Below are 19,176 nucleotides of genomic sequence, written 5' to 3'. Positions count from 1 at the left end.
GGGAGACTCCCCTCCAACCTCCCTGATCCTCTTCCCCCACCCCCCCTGCCAGTTATGCTCCCCCGCTTCATTCTTTCCCACCCTTGCCAGAATATTCCCTGATTCCCTGCACCTCTTCCTGGAAATGACTCTCCCTCTCTCTTCTCCTCTGCCCCTCCAGTCCCCACACAACCCCCCCCAGCTCCCAGGCAGGCCTGGAGAAGAAGGCTCAGACCACTGGGCACCTCCAAAGTGTCCCCTAACTGGGTCACTCCCCGTCAGCCACTGCTTTACCGGGTGGGGAGGAGGTAGCTGAGGGCTGGGAGGAAGTGGTCAGCTAGAGGAGAGAAAGAAAGGAGAAATAGGTTCTGCTTTCACCAGAGTTTCTTCCTGGGCTTCCACAGCTTTCTACATCCCAACCCCAGTGCGACAAGGAGGAAGAGGCTGAGCACGAGACAGCCACAGCAGTAGCCGCAGAGTCCCCTGGAGCCTCAGTCCAGTCTCGGGGTTGACGCCTTTCAGGGCTCACGTGTAGCACCTGCAGCGGGAAGGTCCCCTCCTCCCAGGCCTCCTACTGCCCCGTTGGAGCACGCTTCTTCCCCCGGACCAGCGAGGGTGGCTGTGCTGAATCCCCACCCCTGTCCCCCAGCCAGAAGCTCCCTGTCCTCGGGACTTCCTCTCCCACCCCGGCTCAAGAAGAGGGCCCATGGCCGGGGGGGGCACACACCTGCTGCTATCTGTCCTTCTGATGCTCCTGGCATCACCAGGTGATGAGGACTGAGGGAGGGAACAGGGCAAGAGGAGGGGGAGGTGGCCGGGTGAGGCAGGCCAGAAGGGGACAGGGGCAGGGTGGGGCTGTGGCCTGAGGCTGCCTCTGGGGCCCTTTCTGCGGAGGAAGGCACCTATCTCCTGGCCCCGCAGTGGCAGATGAACTGCTCCCTGACCCGAGTTTCTTTTCAGGCTCCTGGGAACAGAAGTCACTGTTGCTGCGCAAACTGGAAGGGGAGACGGTCTCCGTGAAGTGCCTGTACCCGCCCTGGACAGGTTCAAACATGATGAGAGTCTTGTGCAGGGACATTTCAGCAGATACTTGTATCGTGTTAGCCTCCAACACCAGGCTCCCGAGAGTGTCCGGGGAACCTCGAAACTCTATTCAGGATTATTCCAGTTTAGGCTACTTCATCGTCACCATGACTGAGCTCAGGGTGAAGGACTCCGGATTTTATTCATGTGGACTCTACAAATCCTCAGAGATCTCTGTTCTCAGAAAATTCCATCTGGTGGTATCTCGGGGTGAGTTCTTGCCCTTCTTCGTGTGGTCCTCAGCCTTCCTAAACCACAGGTGTTAGAGCTAGAGAAGACTCTAAAAGCATTTTCTTCTTGGCTCTCACAGACGAAAACCAGTGCCCTTTGCCCAAGGTCACCGTGAATTAAAGGCAGAACCAGCAGAACTCAGACCTGCTGGCTCACTTGGTTCTTCCTTTCCCATCACATGTGTCTCTGAACAGTTTTGTTGCTACTAACAAGACTCGTCCGTTGATTTCTAATGACTGTAAGACTCCCTCAAGTTTGACGAGACTGGCTGGTGACTGGGCCGCTCCTGGGCATCCCCACCCCTGACCCTAACCCCTAACCTTCTCTCAAAGGGTTGTGCTTGAGTCCCAGGAAGCCAGTTGGGTTAACAAATGGCAGACAGGCAGGAGGCAGCCAGTCAGTGAGGCAGACGTGGGGCTTCGAGGGTGAGGTTGGGAGGTGCAGCGGCCGAGGGCTCAGAAGACATGGGTCCTCACCCTGCACCTGCCCCTTATAGTCGAGAGACCATAAGCCTCAGATGGGGAGCTTGGCGGTGCTCCCCATCTGAGGCCCCGGGTGTATTTCTTGAAAACCTCCGAGTGGTTGGGGCACCTGGGTGGCTCATTCGGTTGAGCGTCCGACTTCGGCTCAGGTCATGATCTCACGGTTTGTGGGTTCGAGCCCCGCGTCGGGCTCTGTGCTGTCGGCTCGGAGCCTGGAGCCTGCTTCAATTCTGTGTCTCCCTCTCTCTCTGCCCCTTCCCCGCTCATGATCTGTCTCTCTCTGTCTCTCAAAAATGAATAAACGTTTAAAAAAATTAAAAAAAAAACAACCTCCAAGTGGCAAACCTGCCCCCCACCCACCGAGTTTCTCTGTGATGGTTGGAGCCTGAATGGCATCTTCCCAGACCCCTGCCCTCCTTCCAAGCCTGCTCAGCCATTCCGTGAGCTGGGCACCCAGAGGACGCAGGTCAGCTGCTTGGCCGGTCACCATCTAAGCTGTGGCTCACCGCCCTCCCCCATGTAGGGCAGGGGCTGTGCTCTAGAAGGGGAATCAGAAACCTTGAGACCCACTCCTGTGCTGGAGGAGCCCACAGCGCCCTCCCACCCCAGGAAGGCAGATACATAGGTAAAGGGTTAGGAGGGTGAGTGGTGGGCGGCATAATGGAAGCATGTTGGGTGGCGGCCCAGTGGAAGGGAGAGACCAGGTTGGTGGAGAAAGCAGTGGTGTGGATTCTCCTGGAGGACTCCCCAGAGGAGGTGATACCGCCTGGGCCTTACTGAAGGAGCAGGACCCCCAGACAAAAGTGGGGGCAGGTGGGAGGGATGCATTATGGGTGGAAAGTACATGATATGTTCAAAGAACACAGAAAAGACTGTGGAATATAGCCAAGTGATGGTGTAGTCCTAATCTAAAGCCACTTGCACGGTGGCACTTCACTGTGAGGGAAACCCAACATCACTCAGAGTAACACCCCCACTTGGCCCAGGGCCCTGTGTGGGCCCATCCTCCCCAGGGCCACGGGCTAGAAGTGGGGAGCCCGCAATGCGGAGCAAACACATGGGAGTGCTCCTCTCGTGGTCGTGTCTTTCAGCTACAACCACGCCCTCCACCACGAGCACCAGGAGCACTACAGCCTGGACCTCCGCCGCCAGCTCTGTCACCGACAGGTACTGTCACCTGCCTCCCGGTCCTCTCCGTCCTCCACTTCCTCCCCACCCCCCGCCATGGCCAACTGTGCCAAATGCCTCCAGCTACCACAGACGCCTGGCTCTCAGGGGGGCAGAATGCTTCCGGTCACTTGCCTCAGGCCTCTTGGAGCCTCAGTTTTGTCATCTGCAAAATGGGGCCAGTGGACATTCTCACCTTACAGCAGGGTTGCTTACCTTGGGCAAGGCTGACATTTGTTGCAAGGGGTGTCCCGGGCGGCAGCGTCCCTGGCCTCTGCCCATGGGACAGCAACAGCACAAACCTCCCTGAGACCACCCAGGTGTGGCAACCAAACCAAAATGTCTCCGACACTGCCAAGTTTGCCTCGGGGCAGAACCACCGTCTTACGGAGTTGCTGTGAGGATTAAGTGGGATTGTGTCTGGCCCAGCGCCAGGCATGTGCCCAGAGCTTCTTCCTTGGCCTCTCCCCTCTTCCAGCCACAGGCGTCCGGGGGAAGGGGGCACTCTGTCGTTACTACAACCCGCGGCCTGATTTCTTCTCTACCCCTGCCTGATGGGTTCTAGGCCCCGACCCCCCGGGACTGACCTGATAGCCACTCTTATTCCAGACTCCATCCTCCCTGCCGTCTCTCCACCCACCATCACTGCGATGGGAACCCGGGGCTCTCACAAACCATGGTTCCTTGCTTCAAGGCAATATGTCCAGAAACCAGGTGGAGATGGTCATGGAGCTGAGAGGTGTCCCTAAAGTGGCTGCCTCCGGGGCTTAGGGCTTCGACGCTTGCCACCCTGGGGAGCCTGCTGTGGTGTGAGAAAGCCTGTCTTTGTGTTCTGCCTTCGACTTAAGACAGGCCCTATCCAGATGTGTTTATCATGTGGCAGAACTGTGGGTCACAGGAAACCAGTGTTCTCTGAGAGCTGGGCGCCTCTCACAGGCAGGCTGAGGTGACAGAGCCGGGACCAAGAATAGTTTAGGGGAGCAGGTTGGAGGGGTGAGTGCAGACCCTGCAACAGGGGCCGGGGGGCAAGTCAGGGGACAGCAGCCAGAAAAAGGAAAAGGAGCAAAGACAGCAGGCATTGGTACCATTCCCCTTTCACAGAGGAGGAAACATAGCCCAGACGTGGCTAGACGTGCATGGCTTACGGGGCAGAGGCCTTGACCATGGGACTGCCTCCTGGCCAGCTCAGCGGGAGGGGCTGTCATGATCACCACACGCGTGGGGAGAGGGATGGCTTCCCCGCAGAAGTTTGGCTCCCACTTTCCTCACCCTGCTGGCTGTTCCTTATTCCCAAGCTCCGAAAGCAATTGGCATCTCATCATTCCCACCTCGACGGTGGCCGTCCTGCTGCTGCTGGTGCTCATGGTCCTCATGATCCTGTACTTCAAGAAAGCCCGAGGAAGTGCCGGGAAAGGTAAAGCCCAGAGCTGGTTCAGAGCAGACCACTGAGGGCGTGGCCATGATGTCCTCGTGCCCATGAGCCGTGAGGACCAGGCTTATTGTGCCCATTCTACCACCAAGGAAATTGAGGCCCGCAAGACAAGGTGGCCAGGATCCCCTGGGTGCTCTTGCTTTGCAGAACAGCAGGCAGGATCATTCTCTTCAGAGGCTCAAGGTCAGCTTCTTCTAAGCCTAATTTGCCTAAAATTGGGCATTCTGCTATCATTTTGGGATCGTATAATTTGCCATATTTTTATAGGTAAGGATTTACTTTTTTTATTTTTTAAAAAAGCTCTATTTCTGTTGAGAGAGGGAAAGTGCAAGCAGGGGAAGGGGCAGAGACAGAGAGGGAGACAGAGAGAATCTGCACTGACAGTGTGCAGCCTGACACAGGGCTCCGTCCCACAAACCGTGAGATTAAGACTTGAGCCAAAGTCAAGGGTTGAATGTTTGACTGACTGAGCCACCTATCGTTAAAGATTTTTAAGCAAATTTATCTAAAAACCTTTCTGGTCAACGGTATTGGTTTTTAATTGTCACTATTGTTTGTATTTATGTTTTCTTAATTTTCTTAATGTTTTATTTATTTTTGAGAGAGAGAGAAGGGGGAGGGGCAGAGAGAGAGGGAGACACAGAATCCGAAGCAGGATCCAGGCTCTGAGCTGCCAGCACAGAGCCCGATTCAGGGCTCGAATCCGCGAGCCAGGAGATATGACCTGAGCCGAAGTCGGATGCTTAACCGACTGAGACACCCAGGCGCCCCTGGTTGCCACAGTTGTTTTTAAATTTTGTCTCCCTAAAAGCACAAGAAGGACTTTTTAATCTTCTGAGTTGTAAGTTTTTAGCATTAACATTTGCACAAGGCTTATCAGTTTAGTGCCTTTCAATGATTCCTGCCTTAGTTTTTGTTGTTTGGTTTGTTTAGCATGTATGTGCTGTGTATTTATTAACCATATAATCCAGTGTTGTGTCTGTTGACAAGATTGAAATGTGGAAGCAAGTCAGGGTTATGCTGGGCCGTATTGATTTTAATTTTTCAAGCTATAAAAATCCTAACGTAGTAATGGATTGTAAAATTTAAAAAAAGTTTTTTTATGTTTGTTTTATTTTTGACAGAGAGAGAGAGACAGAGGGGGGCAGGGGCAGAGAGAGAGGGAAACACAGGATCCGAAGCAGGTTCCAGGCTCTGAGCTGTCAGCACAGAGCCCGACACGGGGCTCAAACTCACAGACTGTGAGATCATGACCTGAGCTGAAGTCGGACGCTTAACCGACTGAGCCACCCAGGTGCCCGGGATTGTAAAATTTTCTATCCGTACTTTTCAAACTGTGCAAAGCCAATTTAGTGGGTCGCAATACTATTTCCATAAAACAAAATAAAAAGGTAAAATGTCACAGTGGTTTGTACACTCTGGAAGGACAAATATTTTTTCATTGGACTTTTAGGGGTGTGGGGGGGTGGCGCACGTATATGTAGGAGTGTGAGTGTGTGAGTGTGTGTATTTGTATGTGCCGGAATAAGATAAAATGTTTCTCATTGTGGCTCCTGGTCCAAAAATTTGAAAGATGTTATAGATAACTTCCCCAGCAAATAGATTATACTTAAATTGATGTTTCAGTTTGGAACTTTCAGTGACTTGAGTTGATTAAGCTTACCAGTTTTATGCAAATGAGCCACAGGCCGCCAGCTTGATTTGCTCCTTATCACTAACCTCTGCTCTCTGGACACTCCTCTGCACTGGCCAAGGCCTGCGACCCTACTGTGACCTCCCTGCAATGTCCTGGGCAGGGTGGGATTTCTGGGCCGGGGCCCCAGCCCCTCCCCTGCCAGGGTCCCCTCTGCCCAGAGGGGGCCTCCATCACCTCTGCCTTCGCAGGAGACTGGAGCCTAGGGAGCGGTCCCTGCCCCAAACTGGACTCTTTTCTTCACAGGTGAGGACAAACTCCACGTCTATGACAACATTTCAGTCCAGAGGGAAAAGACCACTGAACACCGGAAAGACTCCTCGTCAGGGCAGAGGCGATCTCAGGTTTCCTGGGTATCTGTGTTGTCAGTGTTTACTGTCTTTTTTAGCTCCCCAGCTTGTGTTTACTTGTAGTTTCTGTTCAGTCTGGACCTGGAATCACGTGTGACTCCTCATGTTGCCTCATCTGCACGTACCCATTGCCCCATATTTCCCAATTCAAACCTCTTCAAGAGAGAGAAGTTGACTGCTTCAGCTTTTGACCTTCACCCCCACAGGAGACAGCTATTAATGGGGGTCCATCCCATGGGTCCAGAGCCAGCCTATGGCGTGGCTTCCATCAGTCCAGTTGGCTAGGGGGAAGAGGGCCTCACGGCACAAGCTTGGCTCCCTAAGTGCTCTCTTTTCGGGAGCTGAGGGCCGAGCTGTTGCCCTTGGGTAGGTGTGTCTTGTCTAAAGATCTGAGACTCTTAAAACCACAGAATCGCAGGATTGGGAGGATCTAAAGCCATCTGGTTCAACCCTCTGTAATGCTGGAATCAACTCTACAAATGGCACCCCTACCAAGTGCTGTTCTAGCTCAGCACTACTCAAACTTGAGTGTGCATAAAAGTCACCTGGAAAACGTGTTCAAACAGAATTTCTTGGGCCCCTCCCCCAGAGACCGATTTAATAGATCTTGGGTGGAACCTGAGATTTTAACAAGCTGCCAGGCAATGCCGGTCCATGGATCATACCCAACGTAGCCTTCCTTAGCCTATTCTTAAACATCGTCAGTGATGGCAACTCTGCTGGCTTCAGCTATTCCCAGAGGCTCTGCAAGGTCCATACTCTGTCCCACACCTTATCCCTGTCTCTGTTCTCTACCCAGCTCTGGGCAGCCTGGGGGCCACTGACCATTCCCAGCTATGATCTGTACAATGAACATCTATCTTCTTTGATTCCCAGGGCTCCAATCAACAGATGGGCTCTGACGAGGACTCTGGGGCCATTTGCTATGCTTCACTTACCCACCTGAACAACTTTGACCTTGAGGACTCCATCTATGTCAACACCCACCCCAACCTGAGGCCCACGCCTGACCCCCTTCTGACTGTGGAATATGCCAGCATCTCTGGAAGCAGACCCCAGCCCTCCAACTTGACTGCCCTGGAGGGGGAAACTCAGGAGCTGAAGGCAGACTTCACTGGGCAGTGAGCACTTAACAAGTACCTGTGAGGCGTGGGGTTGCCCTACCAGTGATACGGGGACTTTGGTGGGACAAAGATGGTCCCAAACCAGCAAAAGGTCATCCCTTCCTACAAAGGAGGTGAGGAAGGGGGAGGAGAAGAAAGTCCTTATCACTCCAGAGGAGAGAAGCTTTTAGTCTAAAGGCTGTGCTGGACAGGCTCTGGGGCCCATAGAAGGGGTTTCTAGACACCTGCCTGCTCCCTTCCCCAGGGTCTAGGAGGAAGGCTATTAGAGCAAAGTCCAATTAGATAGGGTCTGGATCCCAGTGCCTCCGAGTGACCCAATGTTCTCCCCGCTCTGTGACCCTCACTTCCTTCCTGACCAGGGGCTGTGAAACCCTGACACACTGTGCAAGTTCCTCTTTGGTGACTCTCCTCATGAAACCCCCCCCATCCACCCCCAACTACCTCTCAGGGCTGCTAAGCCAGGCTGGAAAGTTCTTTTCCTCCACCAGAGCTCCTTCCTGACCTCCTGATTTTGATTCTCACAAATGACCCTGCCAGTATGTGGGCAGTGTCCTCCACTCAAGAGTCCCTCCTAACACTTGGCCTTGCTGGGCAGGGGTGGGAGGCATGGGAGCTTCCTTCCCTATAGTGGCCCCCGCAGCCACTGTAGGGAACTGACCTGGGCTCCCTCCCCTTCCATGGAAACCATCAACTACCTTGCTAGCTTCATCTCCAACAGAGCAGGCTGAGGGCCACCTCCTGCTTTGCCCAAGTACACTTCCACAGGGCTCTTACGGAGACATGGGCCCTCTTTTATTCTGCACCTCCAAGGAGTGACTCTGGATCGTGGGAATTCTAAGCCATGGGGACAGAGGGTGCTGTCCTACCATGTCATGGGAAAGATTGCTTGAATTGCCGATTCATTACTTCTTAAGGGTGACATTTAAAGATCATCAAATCCAACTGCCAGTGGGAGGCCAGATCCCTTCTGCAAAATTCCAGTGAGTCATACAGTGTCTGTCCCAGTCTCTTGGAGGACAGGGGATTCACTGCTTATTGGTCAGTGTGAATGGTTTTGTCAGACAGGAACTTGTTTGCCATCAGTCACAGTGAGACATCAGCTTTGCTTCCAGGATGGGACCTGAGGGTGTGGCTGCTTCAGGGCCAGGAAGGGAGAGGGGTTGGAGAGGAAAAGGGTGGGTGGTCTGAGGTCTGGCAGGCTGGGGTGTGATGATGAGGTCTTCTTCAGGGAGGAAGGCAAAGTAATTCCTTGTCACTTGTGACATCCCAGGTTCCCAGTGTTAAGGATGTGGTTCTGTCCCGAGTCTGTGGCTGTTGGGGACATCTAGGAACAACCCCGAGTTGAAAGAGGTGGAGAACAGGATGCTCTGAGCATCACCTTGGCTCCTCAGGTCTCTTCCCTGCCCCTCCAGTGCTCCAGATTTGACTACCAGAGGCTGGGCACCTGCTGTATCCTGACCTCTCACCCTACCCGGCCTTGCTCTGAGAGGGCCATCAGCACTGACCTATGGCCTCATTAGACCTCTGGTCCTCTGTTGTGCTAGGCTCCTGACAGTGCCTCTTGGTCTATATTTTAGTCTACATACCCACTGGGGGAGCCCATCTTCACCATGGTCTTCTCAACTCGGGTTTCCTGGCTATAACACCACGAGCCATCCCAGGGGTCAGGTTCCTCCCGCCACTGTCCAAAACCAAAGGATTTACTCAGACTAGAACCCCTGGAGTTATAGGCATTACACATTATTTATAGGGGCCTGCTGACCTCCAGCCACTGCTCAGGGGCGGTGATTAAGTCTAGTAAGCCAACAGTTATGGAGTGTTTCTTATAGCCACATTCCTCTACATACCTTAATGGCTTAAACAACCTCATAAGGTAAGTGCTTTCCCTTCATTTTAAAGATGGGGAAATTGAGACGCAGACAGTTTAGTAATTTCCCAAAGTCTTATAGCTAATAAATGGTGGATCCTAGACCTGAAATTTTAGCCACAGTGCTTTTGGGTCCCTGTTCCCATTGCATGTACGCATGCGTGCACATGCACAGGGGGTAGATGTATGACAAAATAGTAACACCAAGCAATCATGGCAAGAGCTGAAGAATGCTAACGGTGCTAGGAGAGGATGGGAAGTGTGACCTTTTCTGATAGAACTCCAGGAGCCAAGAGGGGATGGTAGGGCTGTGGCTGATGTAGCTGGGGAGTTTGAGGAGAGGGATTCTTGATTAACCAGTGTCCCCAGATAAAAAGGCCTGGGTCCCTCCTGCCCACAGTGCCCCAGGGAGGGGACCACCCCTTCTGCCACCCAAGGCTCAGGCCCCACAGGAGAGAGATGCTCTTCGACCTTTGGGACACCAGCAGGCTTTAGGCACCATCCTCAGAGGGCCTGCCACCCACTGCCAGTTGGACCCTCCCTTCACCTTGCCCCCCACTATGCTCTTTATGCACGCCCCACAGTATGTCAACGTTTTGTTCATCGACTTGTCTGTTTTCTGTTTTGGTCAGTGTTTCAAGCCACTAAGGTTTGGGATAGTTTGTTACCAATAAACAATAAATAATCAAACTGAAGAACCAAGACAAAGTTGAAGAACAAATGGAAAAGGAGATGGTCTTACCTGACCGGAAACCAAGACTTAGTGTGATGTTCTCACAACCACAGTGTGATCCTAGACTAGAAAATCGACCAGGGCAACAGAATTGGGGGGTGAGAAGTGGGATATGAAACAGGGGCAGAGGAGAGGAATATGCCATGGTCCAGGAGCAACCATCTATCCATATGGGGAAAATAGAAAATTAGATTCCCGCCTATGTCTTACAGAAGAATGAATTCCAGGTGGGTTACAAATCTCCATGTCAATAGCTGAGCAATAAAATGTTTAGACAAAAATGTAAGTGTTTTCATGACTTCAGGGTACAGGAATATTTCTTGAGCAAGATATCAAAAGTGCAAACCATAAAGGGGAAATGTGGTGTTTGACTATATTAAAATGAAAAACTCGAGTACAAAAAGAAGACACCAGAAATAAAGTGGGAGGAGAAGCCGCCGACAGGGAAATGGAATTTGCAATGCATATAACTGATAAAAGATTAGCATCCAGGATTTATAAATCAGTAAAAGGACACACCGTTTTTAGTGGACAAATTATAGGTGAGAAGAAAATCACACCCAAGAAAATGAAAAACATAAGTAATGGTTAACCTCATGAGCAATCAAATAAATTCAAATCTCAACTAAAAACATTTCTACCCAGTATATTGGTTGGGGACTTCAAATATGTCTGTAATGCTTCATATGTAGATACAGAAATATAGGAACAGATATAGGTATAGATTTAGATATAGATATAGATACAGATATAGACATAGATATATAGATACATACCTCATATTTTTTAATTCTGAGAGTTCATGATAATAATCACAGTCAAAAATCTAGTTCTGTGAATGAATTTAGGCACCCCAAATGGCATTTTCTCTGTAACAATAAAACCACCAGGCAGGTGCTGTTATCAGGTTCCTATTACATCAGGAGGTTATGCAACATACAACAACAGAAAAAAATGTAAGCATGGCAGGATATGTAAATTTTGGTGCTAAGTAAGTCTACTGTAAATTTTTTTTGATGTTTATTTTTGAGTGAGAGAGACAGAGTGTGAGCGGGGGGAGGGGCAGACACAGAATCAGAAGCAGGCTCCAGGCTCTGAGCTGTCAGCACAGAGCCCCACGTGGGGCTCGAACTCACGAACCGCGAGATCACGACCTGAGCTGAAGTGGGATGCTTAACTGAGCCACCCAGGTGCCCCAGTGAAATAAGTTCTTAACGTAAATTCTAAATCCCAGCACAGCTTCCCGAAGGTCAGAAACTTGGCTGGCCTTCTTTTTCTTTACCACTACTATCTCTTCTGCCTGAGCTTCTTTCTCCCTGGAATCTTTACAGATTTCTCAAAACAAGCCCCTTCTCCCACCCACTGCGGCGGTCATGCATGTAACAAATCCACAAGCTAGATTTGGTGAGGGTCCTTTCAAGGAGCTTCGTTCAAGGAACCCCAGGCTAACACCAACAAAAAGTCATCACAACAATCTGAAGCTTTTCTCTGTCCTTCAAGGAAATGCACGAGTCCTTACCTTGCTGTCAATGGCTGGCAGCTACAGGCTGGCTCACCCCCAAACCCTCAGCCAATCTCTCCTCAACTTAGTTTTCCTGGCCCTCCCCCTGGTGGTCATTAGTGTCTTCACTGAAGGAGTATGTCTCCTCAGCCAAAGACTCAGAAGTCGAGAAGCCGAGCCTGAGTCGGAGGAAAGAATGGATCCTCCAAATCTCTCTGGTCCCTGCTGTTTTAGGTCTTGTCTTCCAGGCTGAGATATTTGAGTTTGTGGGGAGGGTCTGGCGATGTGGGGTGAAAGGGTGACTAATGGCGGGTTCTGCTACATGACTTGGAACGCAGAAGGAGTGGATCGCAACCCGAAGCTTCCTGCAGCTATAGAAGTGTTGAGATTCACCTCCCAATGCACCACAAAACATTAGCGTTTTAAGAGACATTAATAAGTGTCATGTGAAAATAACCCATGCTAGGAACACATTTTCTTCAAACATTTTAACGTAAGGAAAAGGAAGTTGTGCTTATCACAATTTGCAAAAGTTGGCTCTTAGAAACTCTTTTAATATCCATTAATGGGAGGTTGATTAAGAAGTTATGATACATTCATACCAAGGAATATTATGTAGACATCCGTTGATATGGAGAGATATTCCAGATAGATTAAGTGAAAATGCCACAAAATAATATGTCTAGCATGAACTCCCTTGTGTTTGTGTCTTTGTATGACCATAGCAAAAAGGCTAGATGAACAAACACTAAAATATCAGTAGAAATTATCTCCAGGGAGTGGTATTAGAGTGGAGGAAAATTCCACTCAGTAAGATTAGGCGGACTGGCTCTGGAGCCAGACTGCTCGGATCTAAACCTAACTTCCACCTGTATGAGCTGTGTGGCCTCAGGAAAGTTATTTAACTTCTCTGGATCTTGGTTACCTGGAACAATAATATTACCTACCTCACAGGTAATGGCGAAACACATTTAAGGTGTTTAGAACAATGCCCCGCACATAGTAAGCACTCAATACATTCTTGTCTGTTTTTTCTTCTTTTTTTCTATTCTTTAGTTTTTGTTTTGAGAGAGAGAGAGAGAGAGAGACAGACAGACAGAGAGAGAGAGACTGCAAGTGGGGGAGAGGAGCAGAGGAAGAGGGAGAGAGTCCCACACAGGCTCCATGCTGTCAGCACAGAGCCCCATGCCAGGCTTGAACTCACGAACCGTGAGATCATGACCTGAGCTGAAATCAAGATCAGACTCTTAACCAACTGAGCCACCCAGGTGCCCCAACTCATGTATTTTGAGTGTGGAATTATGGACAACTTTTACCTTTTTAAAGTTAATTTTTATATTTTTTCATATAAAAATTAATTGACTACAGTTTTCAAAAGATTTTTAAAACGCTAAGCACATTTTATATAGTTACTATGATAGAAATAAGCTCCCTCTGAAACTGCGCGCTACATGACTGTGGCAGGTGATCCTGGGGCAAATTGCCTGTGGCTTGTGGGTACGATATTTCAACTGCACAAGGAGTATTTACCAAGGAATCATGGACATCACCGATGTATTTAACAACCCTATTTAATAAGCGTTTTATCTTGCTGTGATTTCAGTACTAGGTCTTTAAAAATTACCTGATTTTTCTAAATTGTGATTTTAAAAATTCTGCTTAAAAGTTGTTTTGAAAATTATCAAATTTTGCAGCAACGAATTTATCTTTAGGACTGTCATTGCTTTCTACTCTAATCCAGGCATAAATGTAACTCTGGCGCTCCTGTGGAATGTCTGAAAATTTAGAGTACTTTTAGAAGGGTTTTGTGGTCAGATACTGTTAGGAAGGGCTGGTCTAGATGCACATTGGTCTCAGGATTTACTTCCTTGTTGATCCCAGACTGCCCAACGTGCTCCGGGTGTAGAGGGAAGGACTTGTGGACTGACTCAGTCCGGGGCATTACAAGGACACAGCACCACCAGGTGGGGTCCACTCAGTGCTGGGGGTGGGAATCCGCCCCACTCGGGAGGAACTGTTTTCTTTCTTTTAAGAAAGGCTGCAATTCTTGGGGCGCCTGGGTGGCTCAGTCGGTTAAGCGTCTGACTTGGGCTCGGGTCATGGTCTCACGGTTCGTGAGTTCAAGCCCCACATCAGGCTGTGTGCTAACAGCTCAGAGCCTGGAGCCTGTTTCGGATTCTGTGTCTCCCCCTCTGTCTCTGCCCCTCCCTGGCTCTCACTGTTTGTCTCTCTCTCTCAAAAATAAATAAACATTAAAAAAAAAATCTAAAGAAAGGCTGCAATTCTCTAATAATTCTCTTTTATTTTTAAGGCATTTTGTTTCTGGCTATGGCAAGACCCATCTTCAGTTGGCAGATCCCTGTGGTCCAAGCCTGGACCCTCACTTCCACCTTAACAGGCGTCCTGACTTCTCAACTCACACTCAGAACAGAGGCCCAGATGTGCCTTTCTGCCTGAGATGACCAGAAATGTCCCCAAGCTCTCTCTGATGACTCATTTGAGGGTCTCCCTTCACTCCCTGAACCCAGGGTATTGTCTTAAAATCCTGCCAATACAGATCTGCAATATCAACATCACTTCCACATCTAGCAACAAAGGGGCAGTGACTCCTGTGCTCACTGCACCTTCCTAGCACCTAGCATGGAGCCTGGCATATGGTAGGAGCTTGGAAAATAGGTGGAATAAATGAATGTGCCCCTGGGAAGAGGGCTCCAGTCTCTCCCACTTCCTGGGTAAGAAGGAAAGGAATGCCCGGGAGGGGATAGTTGTAGGGCAAGTTCCCTTCCAGGACCAGGCAGCAAGCACAAGAGAGTTCAACTGCCGATCATTTTTTTTTTTAATTTTTTTTTTTAACGTTTATTTATTTTTGAGACAGAGAGAGACACAACATGAATGGGAGAGGGGCAGAGAGAGAGGGAAACACAGAATCGGAAGCAGGCTCCAGGCTCTGAGCCATCAGCCCAGAGCTCGACGCGGGGCTCGAACTTGCGGACCGCGAGATCGTGACCTGAGCCGAAGTCGGACGCTTAACCGACTGAGCCACCCAGGCGCCCCTATTGCCGATCATTTTAACAGGGTTCCTACAGAGGAGTGGACAAGGATGAGCGGGCCACCAAGGGATGGCGATGCATCCAAAGACAGGGAGTGTTAACACCCCAACTTGAAAGAGCAAGGAGAGAGAACTGTGTTCTTGGAGCCAAGTGAGAGCGGGAGCCGTGGAGGAGGGACCACCAATCAGAGTTATGGCTACAGAGGAAGGCAGCCACTGTGTGAGCCATGGCAGACATGGAGGGAGTAGGGGAAAGTAAGTACTCCAACTTATCTCTCCTCCTAACTGCCAACCCCTGCCTGTAGCTCCCTTCTGCTAGACCCAGCAGTAGTAAGCCAGGGGGCCAGGCGCTGGGGTGATGGAGTCCAGAGGGAAAGCCTCCCAGGGGCAGAACAGGACTGAGCAGGGATAGCATGGGGCAGGGGTGGGGACAGGAGTGGAGCACGGTCAGCAGGGGTCAAAGGCAGCAGAAAAGTCAGTCCAGGAGGGCTGCGAGGAGGCTATTCATGTCTTCTGGTGATCAGACTCAAATGGGCAGTTGAAGAGCGTGAATAACAAAGCTGTCCCTAAGAAATAAAAAAGCTTCTGCACAGTGAAGGAAACAATCAGCAAAACTAAAAGGCAACTGACAGAATGGGACATATTTGCAAAAGACATATCAGATAATGTATAAATCCAAAATCTATAAAGAACTTATCAAACTCAACACCCAAAACACAAATAATCCAGTGAAGAAATGGGCAAAAGACATAAATAGAAATTTCTCCAAAGAAAACATCCAGATGGCCAACCGACACATGAAAAAACGCTCAACATCACTTATCATCAGGGCAATATAAATCAAATCCACAATGAGATACCACCTCACACCTATCAGAATGGCTAACATTAACAACTCAGCAACAACAGATGTTGGTGAGGATGCGGAGAAAGAGGATATCTTTTGCACTGCTGTTGGGAATGCAAACCGGTGCAGCCACCCTGGAAAACAGTATGGAGTTTCCTCAAAAAATTAAAAATAGAACTACCCTATGGCCCCACAATTGCACTGCTAGGGATACAGGTATGCTGTTGCAAAGCAGCACATGCACACCAATGTTTATAGCAGCACTATCAACAATAGCCAAAGTATGGAAAGAGCCCAAATGTCCATCGATGGATGAATGGATAAAGAAGATGTGAGGACAGGTGAGTCTGTGGCAAGGTAAGCACGGAGGAAAAGGTGTGTGTGTGGTGGTGGTGGTGGGGGCGGTGGGGAGTAGGACCTGAAGACACGGGGGGAGACGGGACGGGTGAGAAAGTAGCTCCTGGGGATCATCCAGGGGAGATACACAGACAGACAGACAGACAGCTAGACAAGATATAGGGAAAGCTGCCATCTTGAAAATGGAAGATGAAATTCTGGGATGGAGATAGACAGGAAGAAGGAAGATTTTAGAGAGAAATATAGGGAAGAGGAAGGAAAATAATTCTAGCCCTTTTCTTTCTTTCTTTTTCTTCCTTCCTTCCTTCCTTCCTTCCTTCCTTCCTTCCTTCCTTCTTTTCTTTCTTCTTTCTTTTTCTTTCTTTCTTTCTTTCTTTCTTTCTTTCTTTCTTTCTTTCTTTTTTTTTCTTTCTTTCTTCTTTCTTTCTTTTTTGAGCACTTAACATGCCCTACCTTTACATACCCAGATAGTGAAGCCGGCCCAGAGAGTTAGGAACTTGCCCAAGGCCACACAGCCAGTAAATAACAGAGCTGGGATTAAGCATGGGTCTGTAAGAAGCCCAAACCTGTGTGCTCAATCCCCACTTTGCATCTGTCCCATCCAGCCTTCTAATCCCCACACTTGGCCCCCAAAGGCAGGCTAGGTACCCTCCCCAATCCTGGCAGGATCTGGACCAGTCCTGATCCAGCCGCATGGTAGATGAGGTTCCCTGCATTTCTGTCTCAGTCCTGTGATGTCTGTGATGACCTGAGGCAGGTTCAGTGCCTGGATCCCTGCCTCCTAGCACCTGTGCTGTCGTCCAGATCTTCCCTTTGGGCCTGCCATCCCCTAGCCTACTGGCTGCTGCTTGCCCATGACCTAAAGCAATCCCGGCACATGCACTTGAGCGAGTACACACACCCTCACTCTCCGGGAGGTGTCTGCCCTGAAGAGAGGAGGTACTGGTTCTAGACAGGGGCCAAGATCCCCGTCTGAGAAAATATGAGATGCTAAGGATGGGAGAACTGCCTCAGCTAGAAGTGTCAGAGAACAATGGTCCAAATACAAAGAAAGAAGGTCAAGTCTGAGAGGAGTCAGAGGTGAGAGAGAGGTGGGGGCTAGAGAGCAAGGGTTTGAATCCCAGAAGCCTCAGTCAGTTGAGTGTCCGATTCTTGATTTTGGCTCAGGTCATGATCTCACAGTTGGGACACCGAGCCCCGCATTGGGCTCCAAGCTGAGCATAGAGCCTGCTTAAGATTCTCTTTCTCCCTCTCCCTCTGCCCCTCTCCCCACACACGTGCACTGCCTCTCCCTCCCTCTCTCTCTCTCTCAAAAAAAGCAGGCAATGATAAGATGTTCAACATCATTAGTTATTATGAAAATAGAATTAAAACCATAATGAGATATAGCCACAAAATTATTAGAATGGCTTTTCCAAACCCTGACAATATCAAGTCTTGACAAGGATACAAAAATAGTATAGCCATTTTGCAATACAGTGTGGCAGCATTTATAAAGTTAGACACACACTTAACACGTGACCCCTCTTAGGGTTTTAGCCAAGGGAAATGACACATATAACCACACAAAATATAGGTGCATGAATGTCTATGGTGGCTTTTTTCATAATCGCCCCCAACTTGAAACCACTCAAATGTTCATCAGCTGGTGAGTGGATAGACAAGGTATGCATCAGCCATACAATGAAACACTGTTCAGCAATAAAAAGTAAATGAATTACTGAGGAGCACAACTTCATGTGTGTTGAATACATTATCATAAGTGAAAGAAGCCAAACTCAGAGCTATACACCAAATAATTCCAGGTATAGAACATTCTAGAAAGGGCAGGAAGCCGTAGGAACAGAAGTCAGATCAGTGGTTGCCAGGACCTGAGCTGGAAAGGAGATTGGCTAGCAGGAGCACGAGGGAGCTTTTTGGGGGGCTGATAGAGGTGTTCTGTATTTTGATTGTGGCGGTTGTTACACAGATGTATGAATTTGTCAAAATTCATAGAGGTAAACACCTAACGGGGTGAATTCTTGTGTATGTAAATGATATGCCAATAATCCTGACTTTATAAAAAGACCATAGAAGGGGACCTATCCAGTGATTTTCAGGTGGCCTCAGACCCTTCTATTCCCCAAGCCATTAAGTCAAGACTGGGGAGCTGGTTTCCCGAGTGAAGGACTAAATTATGTTCATCATTAACCCCCATCTCTAGGCGCATTCCCTGTAAATACCGTAGATGCACAGTAAAGAAATAAATAAAAACAAATCAGTGAGTGCTTGCAGGAAACCAGAGTAGACTCTGACGATCTTTGGGTGCCTGTGGACCCTTCCTGGCCTCTCTGCTACCTCCCCCTGCAGGACTCACCTTCCCGCCCCTGGGAATTACCACTCCTCCCTCACCCCATCCCAGGACTGACTGCCAAGAGCCATTTCACACTTTGGTGGCTTTGTACCTGCAAATCCCTGTGCCTGGATCACCCTTCAAGTACCCCCACCCCACTCCTGCACCTGTGGAGAAAGCACACCTCCAGCCCTGGAAACTCCAGCAAATGTCACATCCTGTGTTGTCCCATAGGTGTGTGCATGCACAAAATAATGCCCTCGTGCACTGGTGCACACAGGAGGTGCCCAAATGTGCAAAGGATACGCTTGGGCAGGAGACGGCAGGTGGAAGAGAAATTCTCCCCCTCGTGCAAAGCCCATCTCCCCCTTTCCCCCCCCCCACACCCTAACTGGGATAATAGTACTAATTAGTATTTGCTGAGTGCTTATTGTGTGTCAGGCCCTATTCTAAAGCACTTTGCCGGTAGAAATCTATGTTATCCTCCCAATAACCCTACACACTATTCTTATTCCCACTATACAGATGTAAGGACTGAGATACACTTGAAGTGTACCTACACTACAGGGATGAGGTACACTTGAAGTGTACCTACACTACAGGGATGCTGGCCTGGAGGGAAGGACTAGGAGGCCCCAGATGAGGGTCCAGCTGGCCCCTGGTCCTTGCAAGGCTGCAGCAAGAGTGTGATAGGCACTGAAGCTGGAGCAGGGTCTGGACACAGCAGTGGGGACTGTGATCCCTGGGCTGGGCTCCACAGCCTTGGACACTGTCCAGCCCCTGCCATGTGGGGTCCCCCTGGCTGGGACGGGCAGTGGGGCAGGCTGGCCTCTCAGAGGTCTGGGATCCTCAGCCTCCCACTGCCTCCTGGGCAGCAGTGACTGGCCCCTCCTCTCCCTTCCTCCCCCACCCCACACCCCCTCCCTGAATCATAAAACCAGACCCCAGT

The 19,176-nt window shown here is 49.7% G+C and overlaps 1 protein-coding gene across 3 annotated transcripts; it reads left to right on the top strand.

The window, feature by feature from the left end:
* The first annotated feature begins 38 nt into the window (after positions 1 to 38).
* Positions 39 to 9,603, top strand: LOC132667053 (uncharacterized). 3 transcript variants are annotated; one of them, XM_060615467.3, is made up of 6 exons: positions 39 to 746; positions 940 to 1,272; positions 2,867 to 2,942; positions 4,238 to 4,356; positions 6,314 to 6,411; positions 7,294 to 9,603. In XM_060615467.3, the coding sequence occupies exons 1-6, from the start codon at positions 686 to 688 to the stop codon at positions 7,540 to 7,542; spliced, it is 936 nt and encodes a 311-aa protein (XP_060471450.1). In that variant the 5' UTR covers positions 39 to 685; the 3' UTR covers positions 7,543 to 9,603. The 3 variants fall into 3 exon arrangements, with proteins under 3 accessions (XP_060471450.1, XP_060471449.1, XP_060471451.1); XM_060615466.3 differs by having other exon boundaries at positions 6,314 to 6,420; XM_060615468.3 differs by lacking the exons at positions 2,867 to 2,942; positions 4,238 to 4,356 and having other exon boundaries at positions 6,314 to 6,420.
* Positions 9,604 to 19,176: the final 9,573 nt, after the last annotated feature.

This window comes from Panthera onca, chromosome B2, assembly GCF_046562875.1.
Source record: "Panthera onca isolate mPanOnc1 chromosome B2, mPanOnc1 haplotype 2, whole genome shotgun sequence".
Lineage (NCBI taxonomy): Eukaryota > Metazoa > Chordata > Mammalia > Carnivora > Felidae > Panthera > Panthera onca.
Note: the sequence above shows the minus strand (reverse complement) of the source record. Positions and strands in the feature narration are given on the sequence as shown.

What these genes read in the sequence shown, in the direction of transcription:
- LOC132667053 (XM_060615466.3), top strand. Translation starts at nt 686, where the DNA reads ATGGCCGGGGGGGGCACACACCTGCTGCTATCTGTCCTTCTGATGCTC. An exon ending in GATGCTCCTGGCATCACCAG is followed by an intron (nt 747 to 939) that starts GTGATGAGGACT and finishes GTTTCTTTTCAG; the next exon opens with GCTCCTGGGAACAGAAGTCA. An exon ending in GGCGATCTCAGGTTTCCTGG is followed by an intron (nt 6,421 to 7,293) that starts GTATCTGTGTTG and finishes TTTGATTCCCAG; the next exon opens with GGCTCCAATCAACAGATGGG.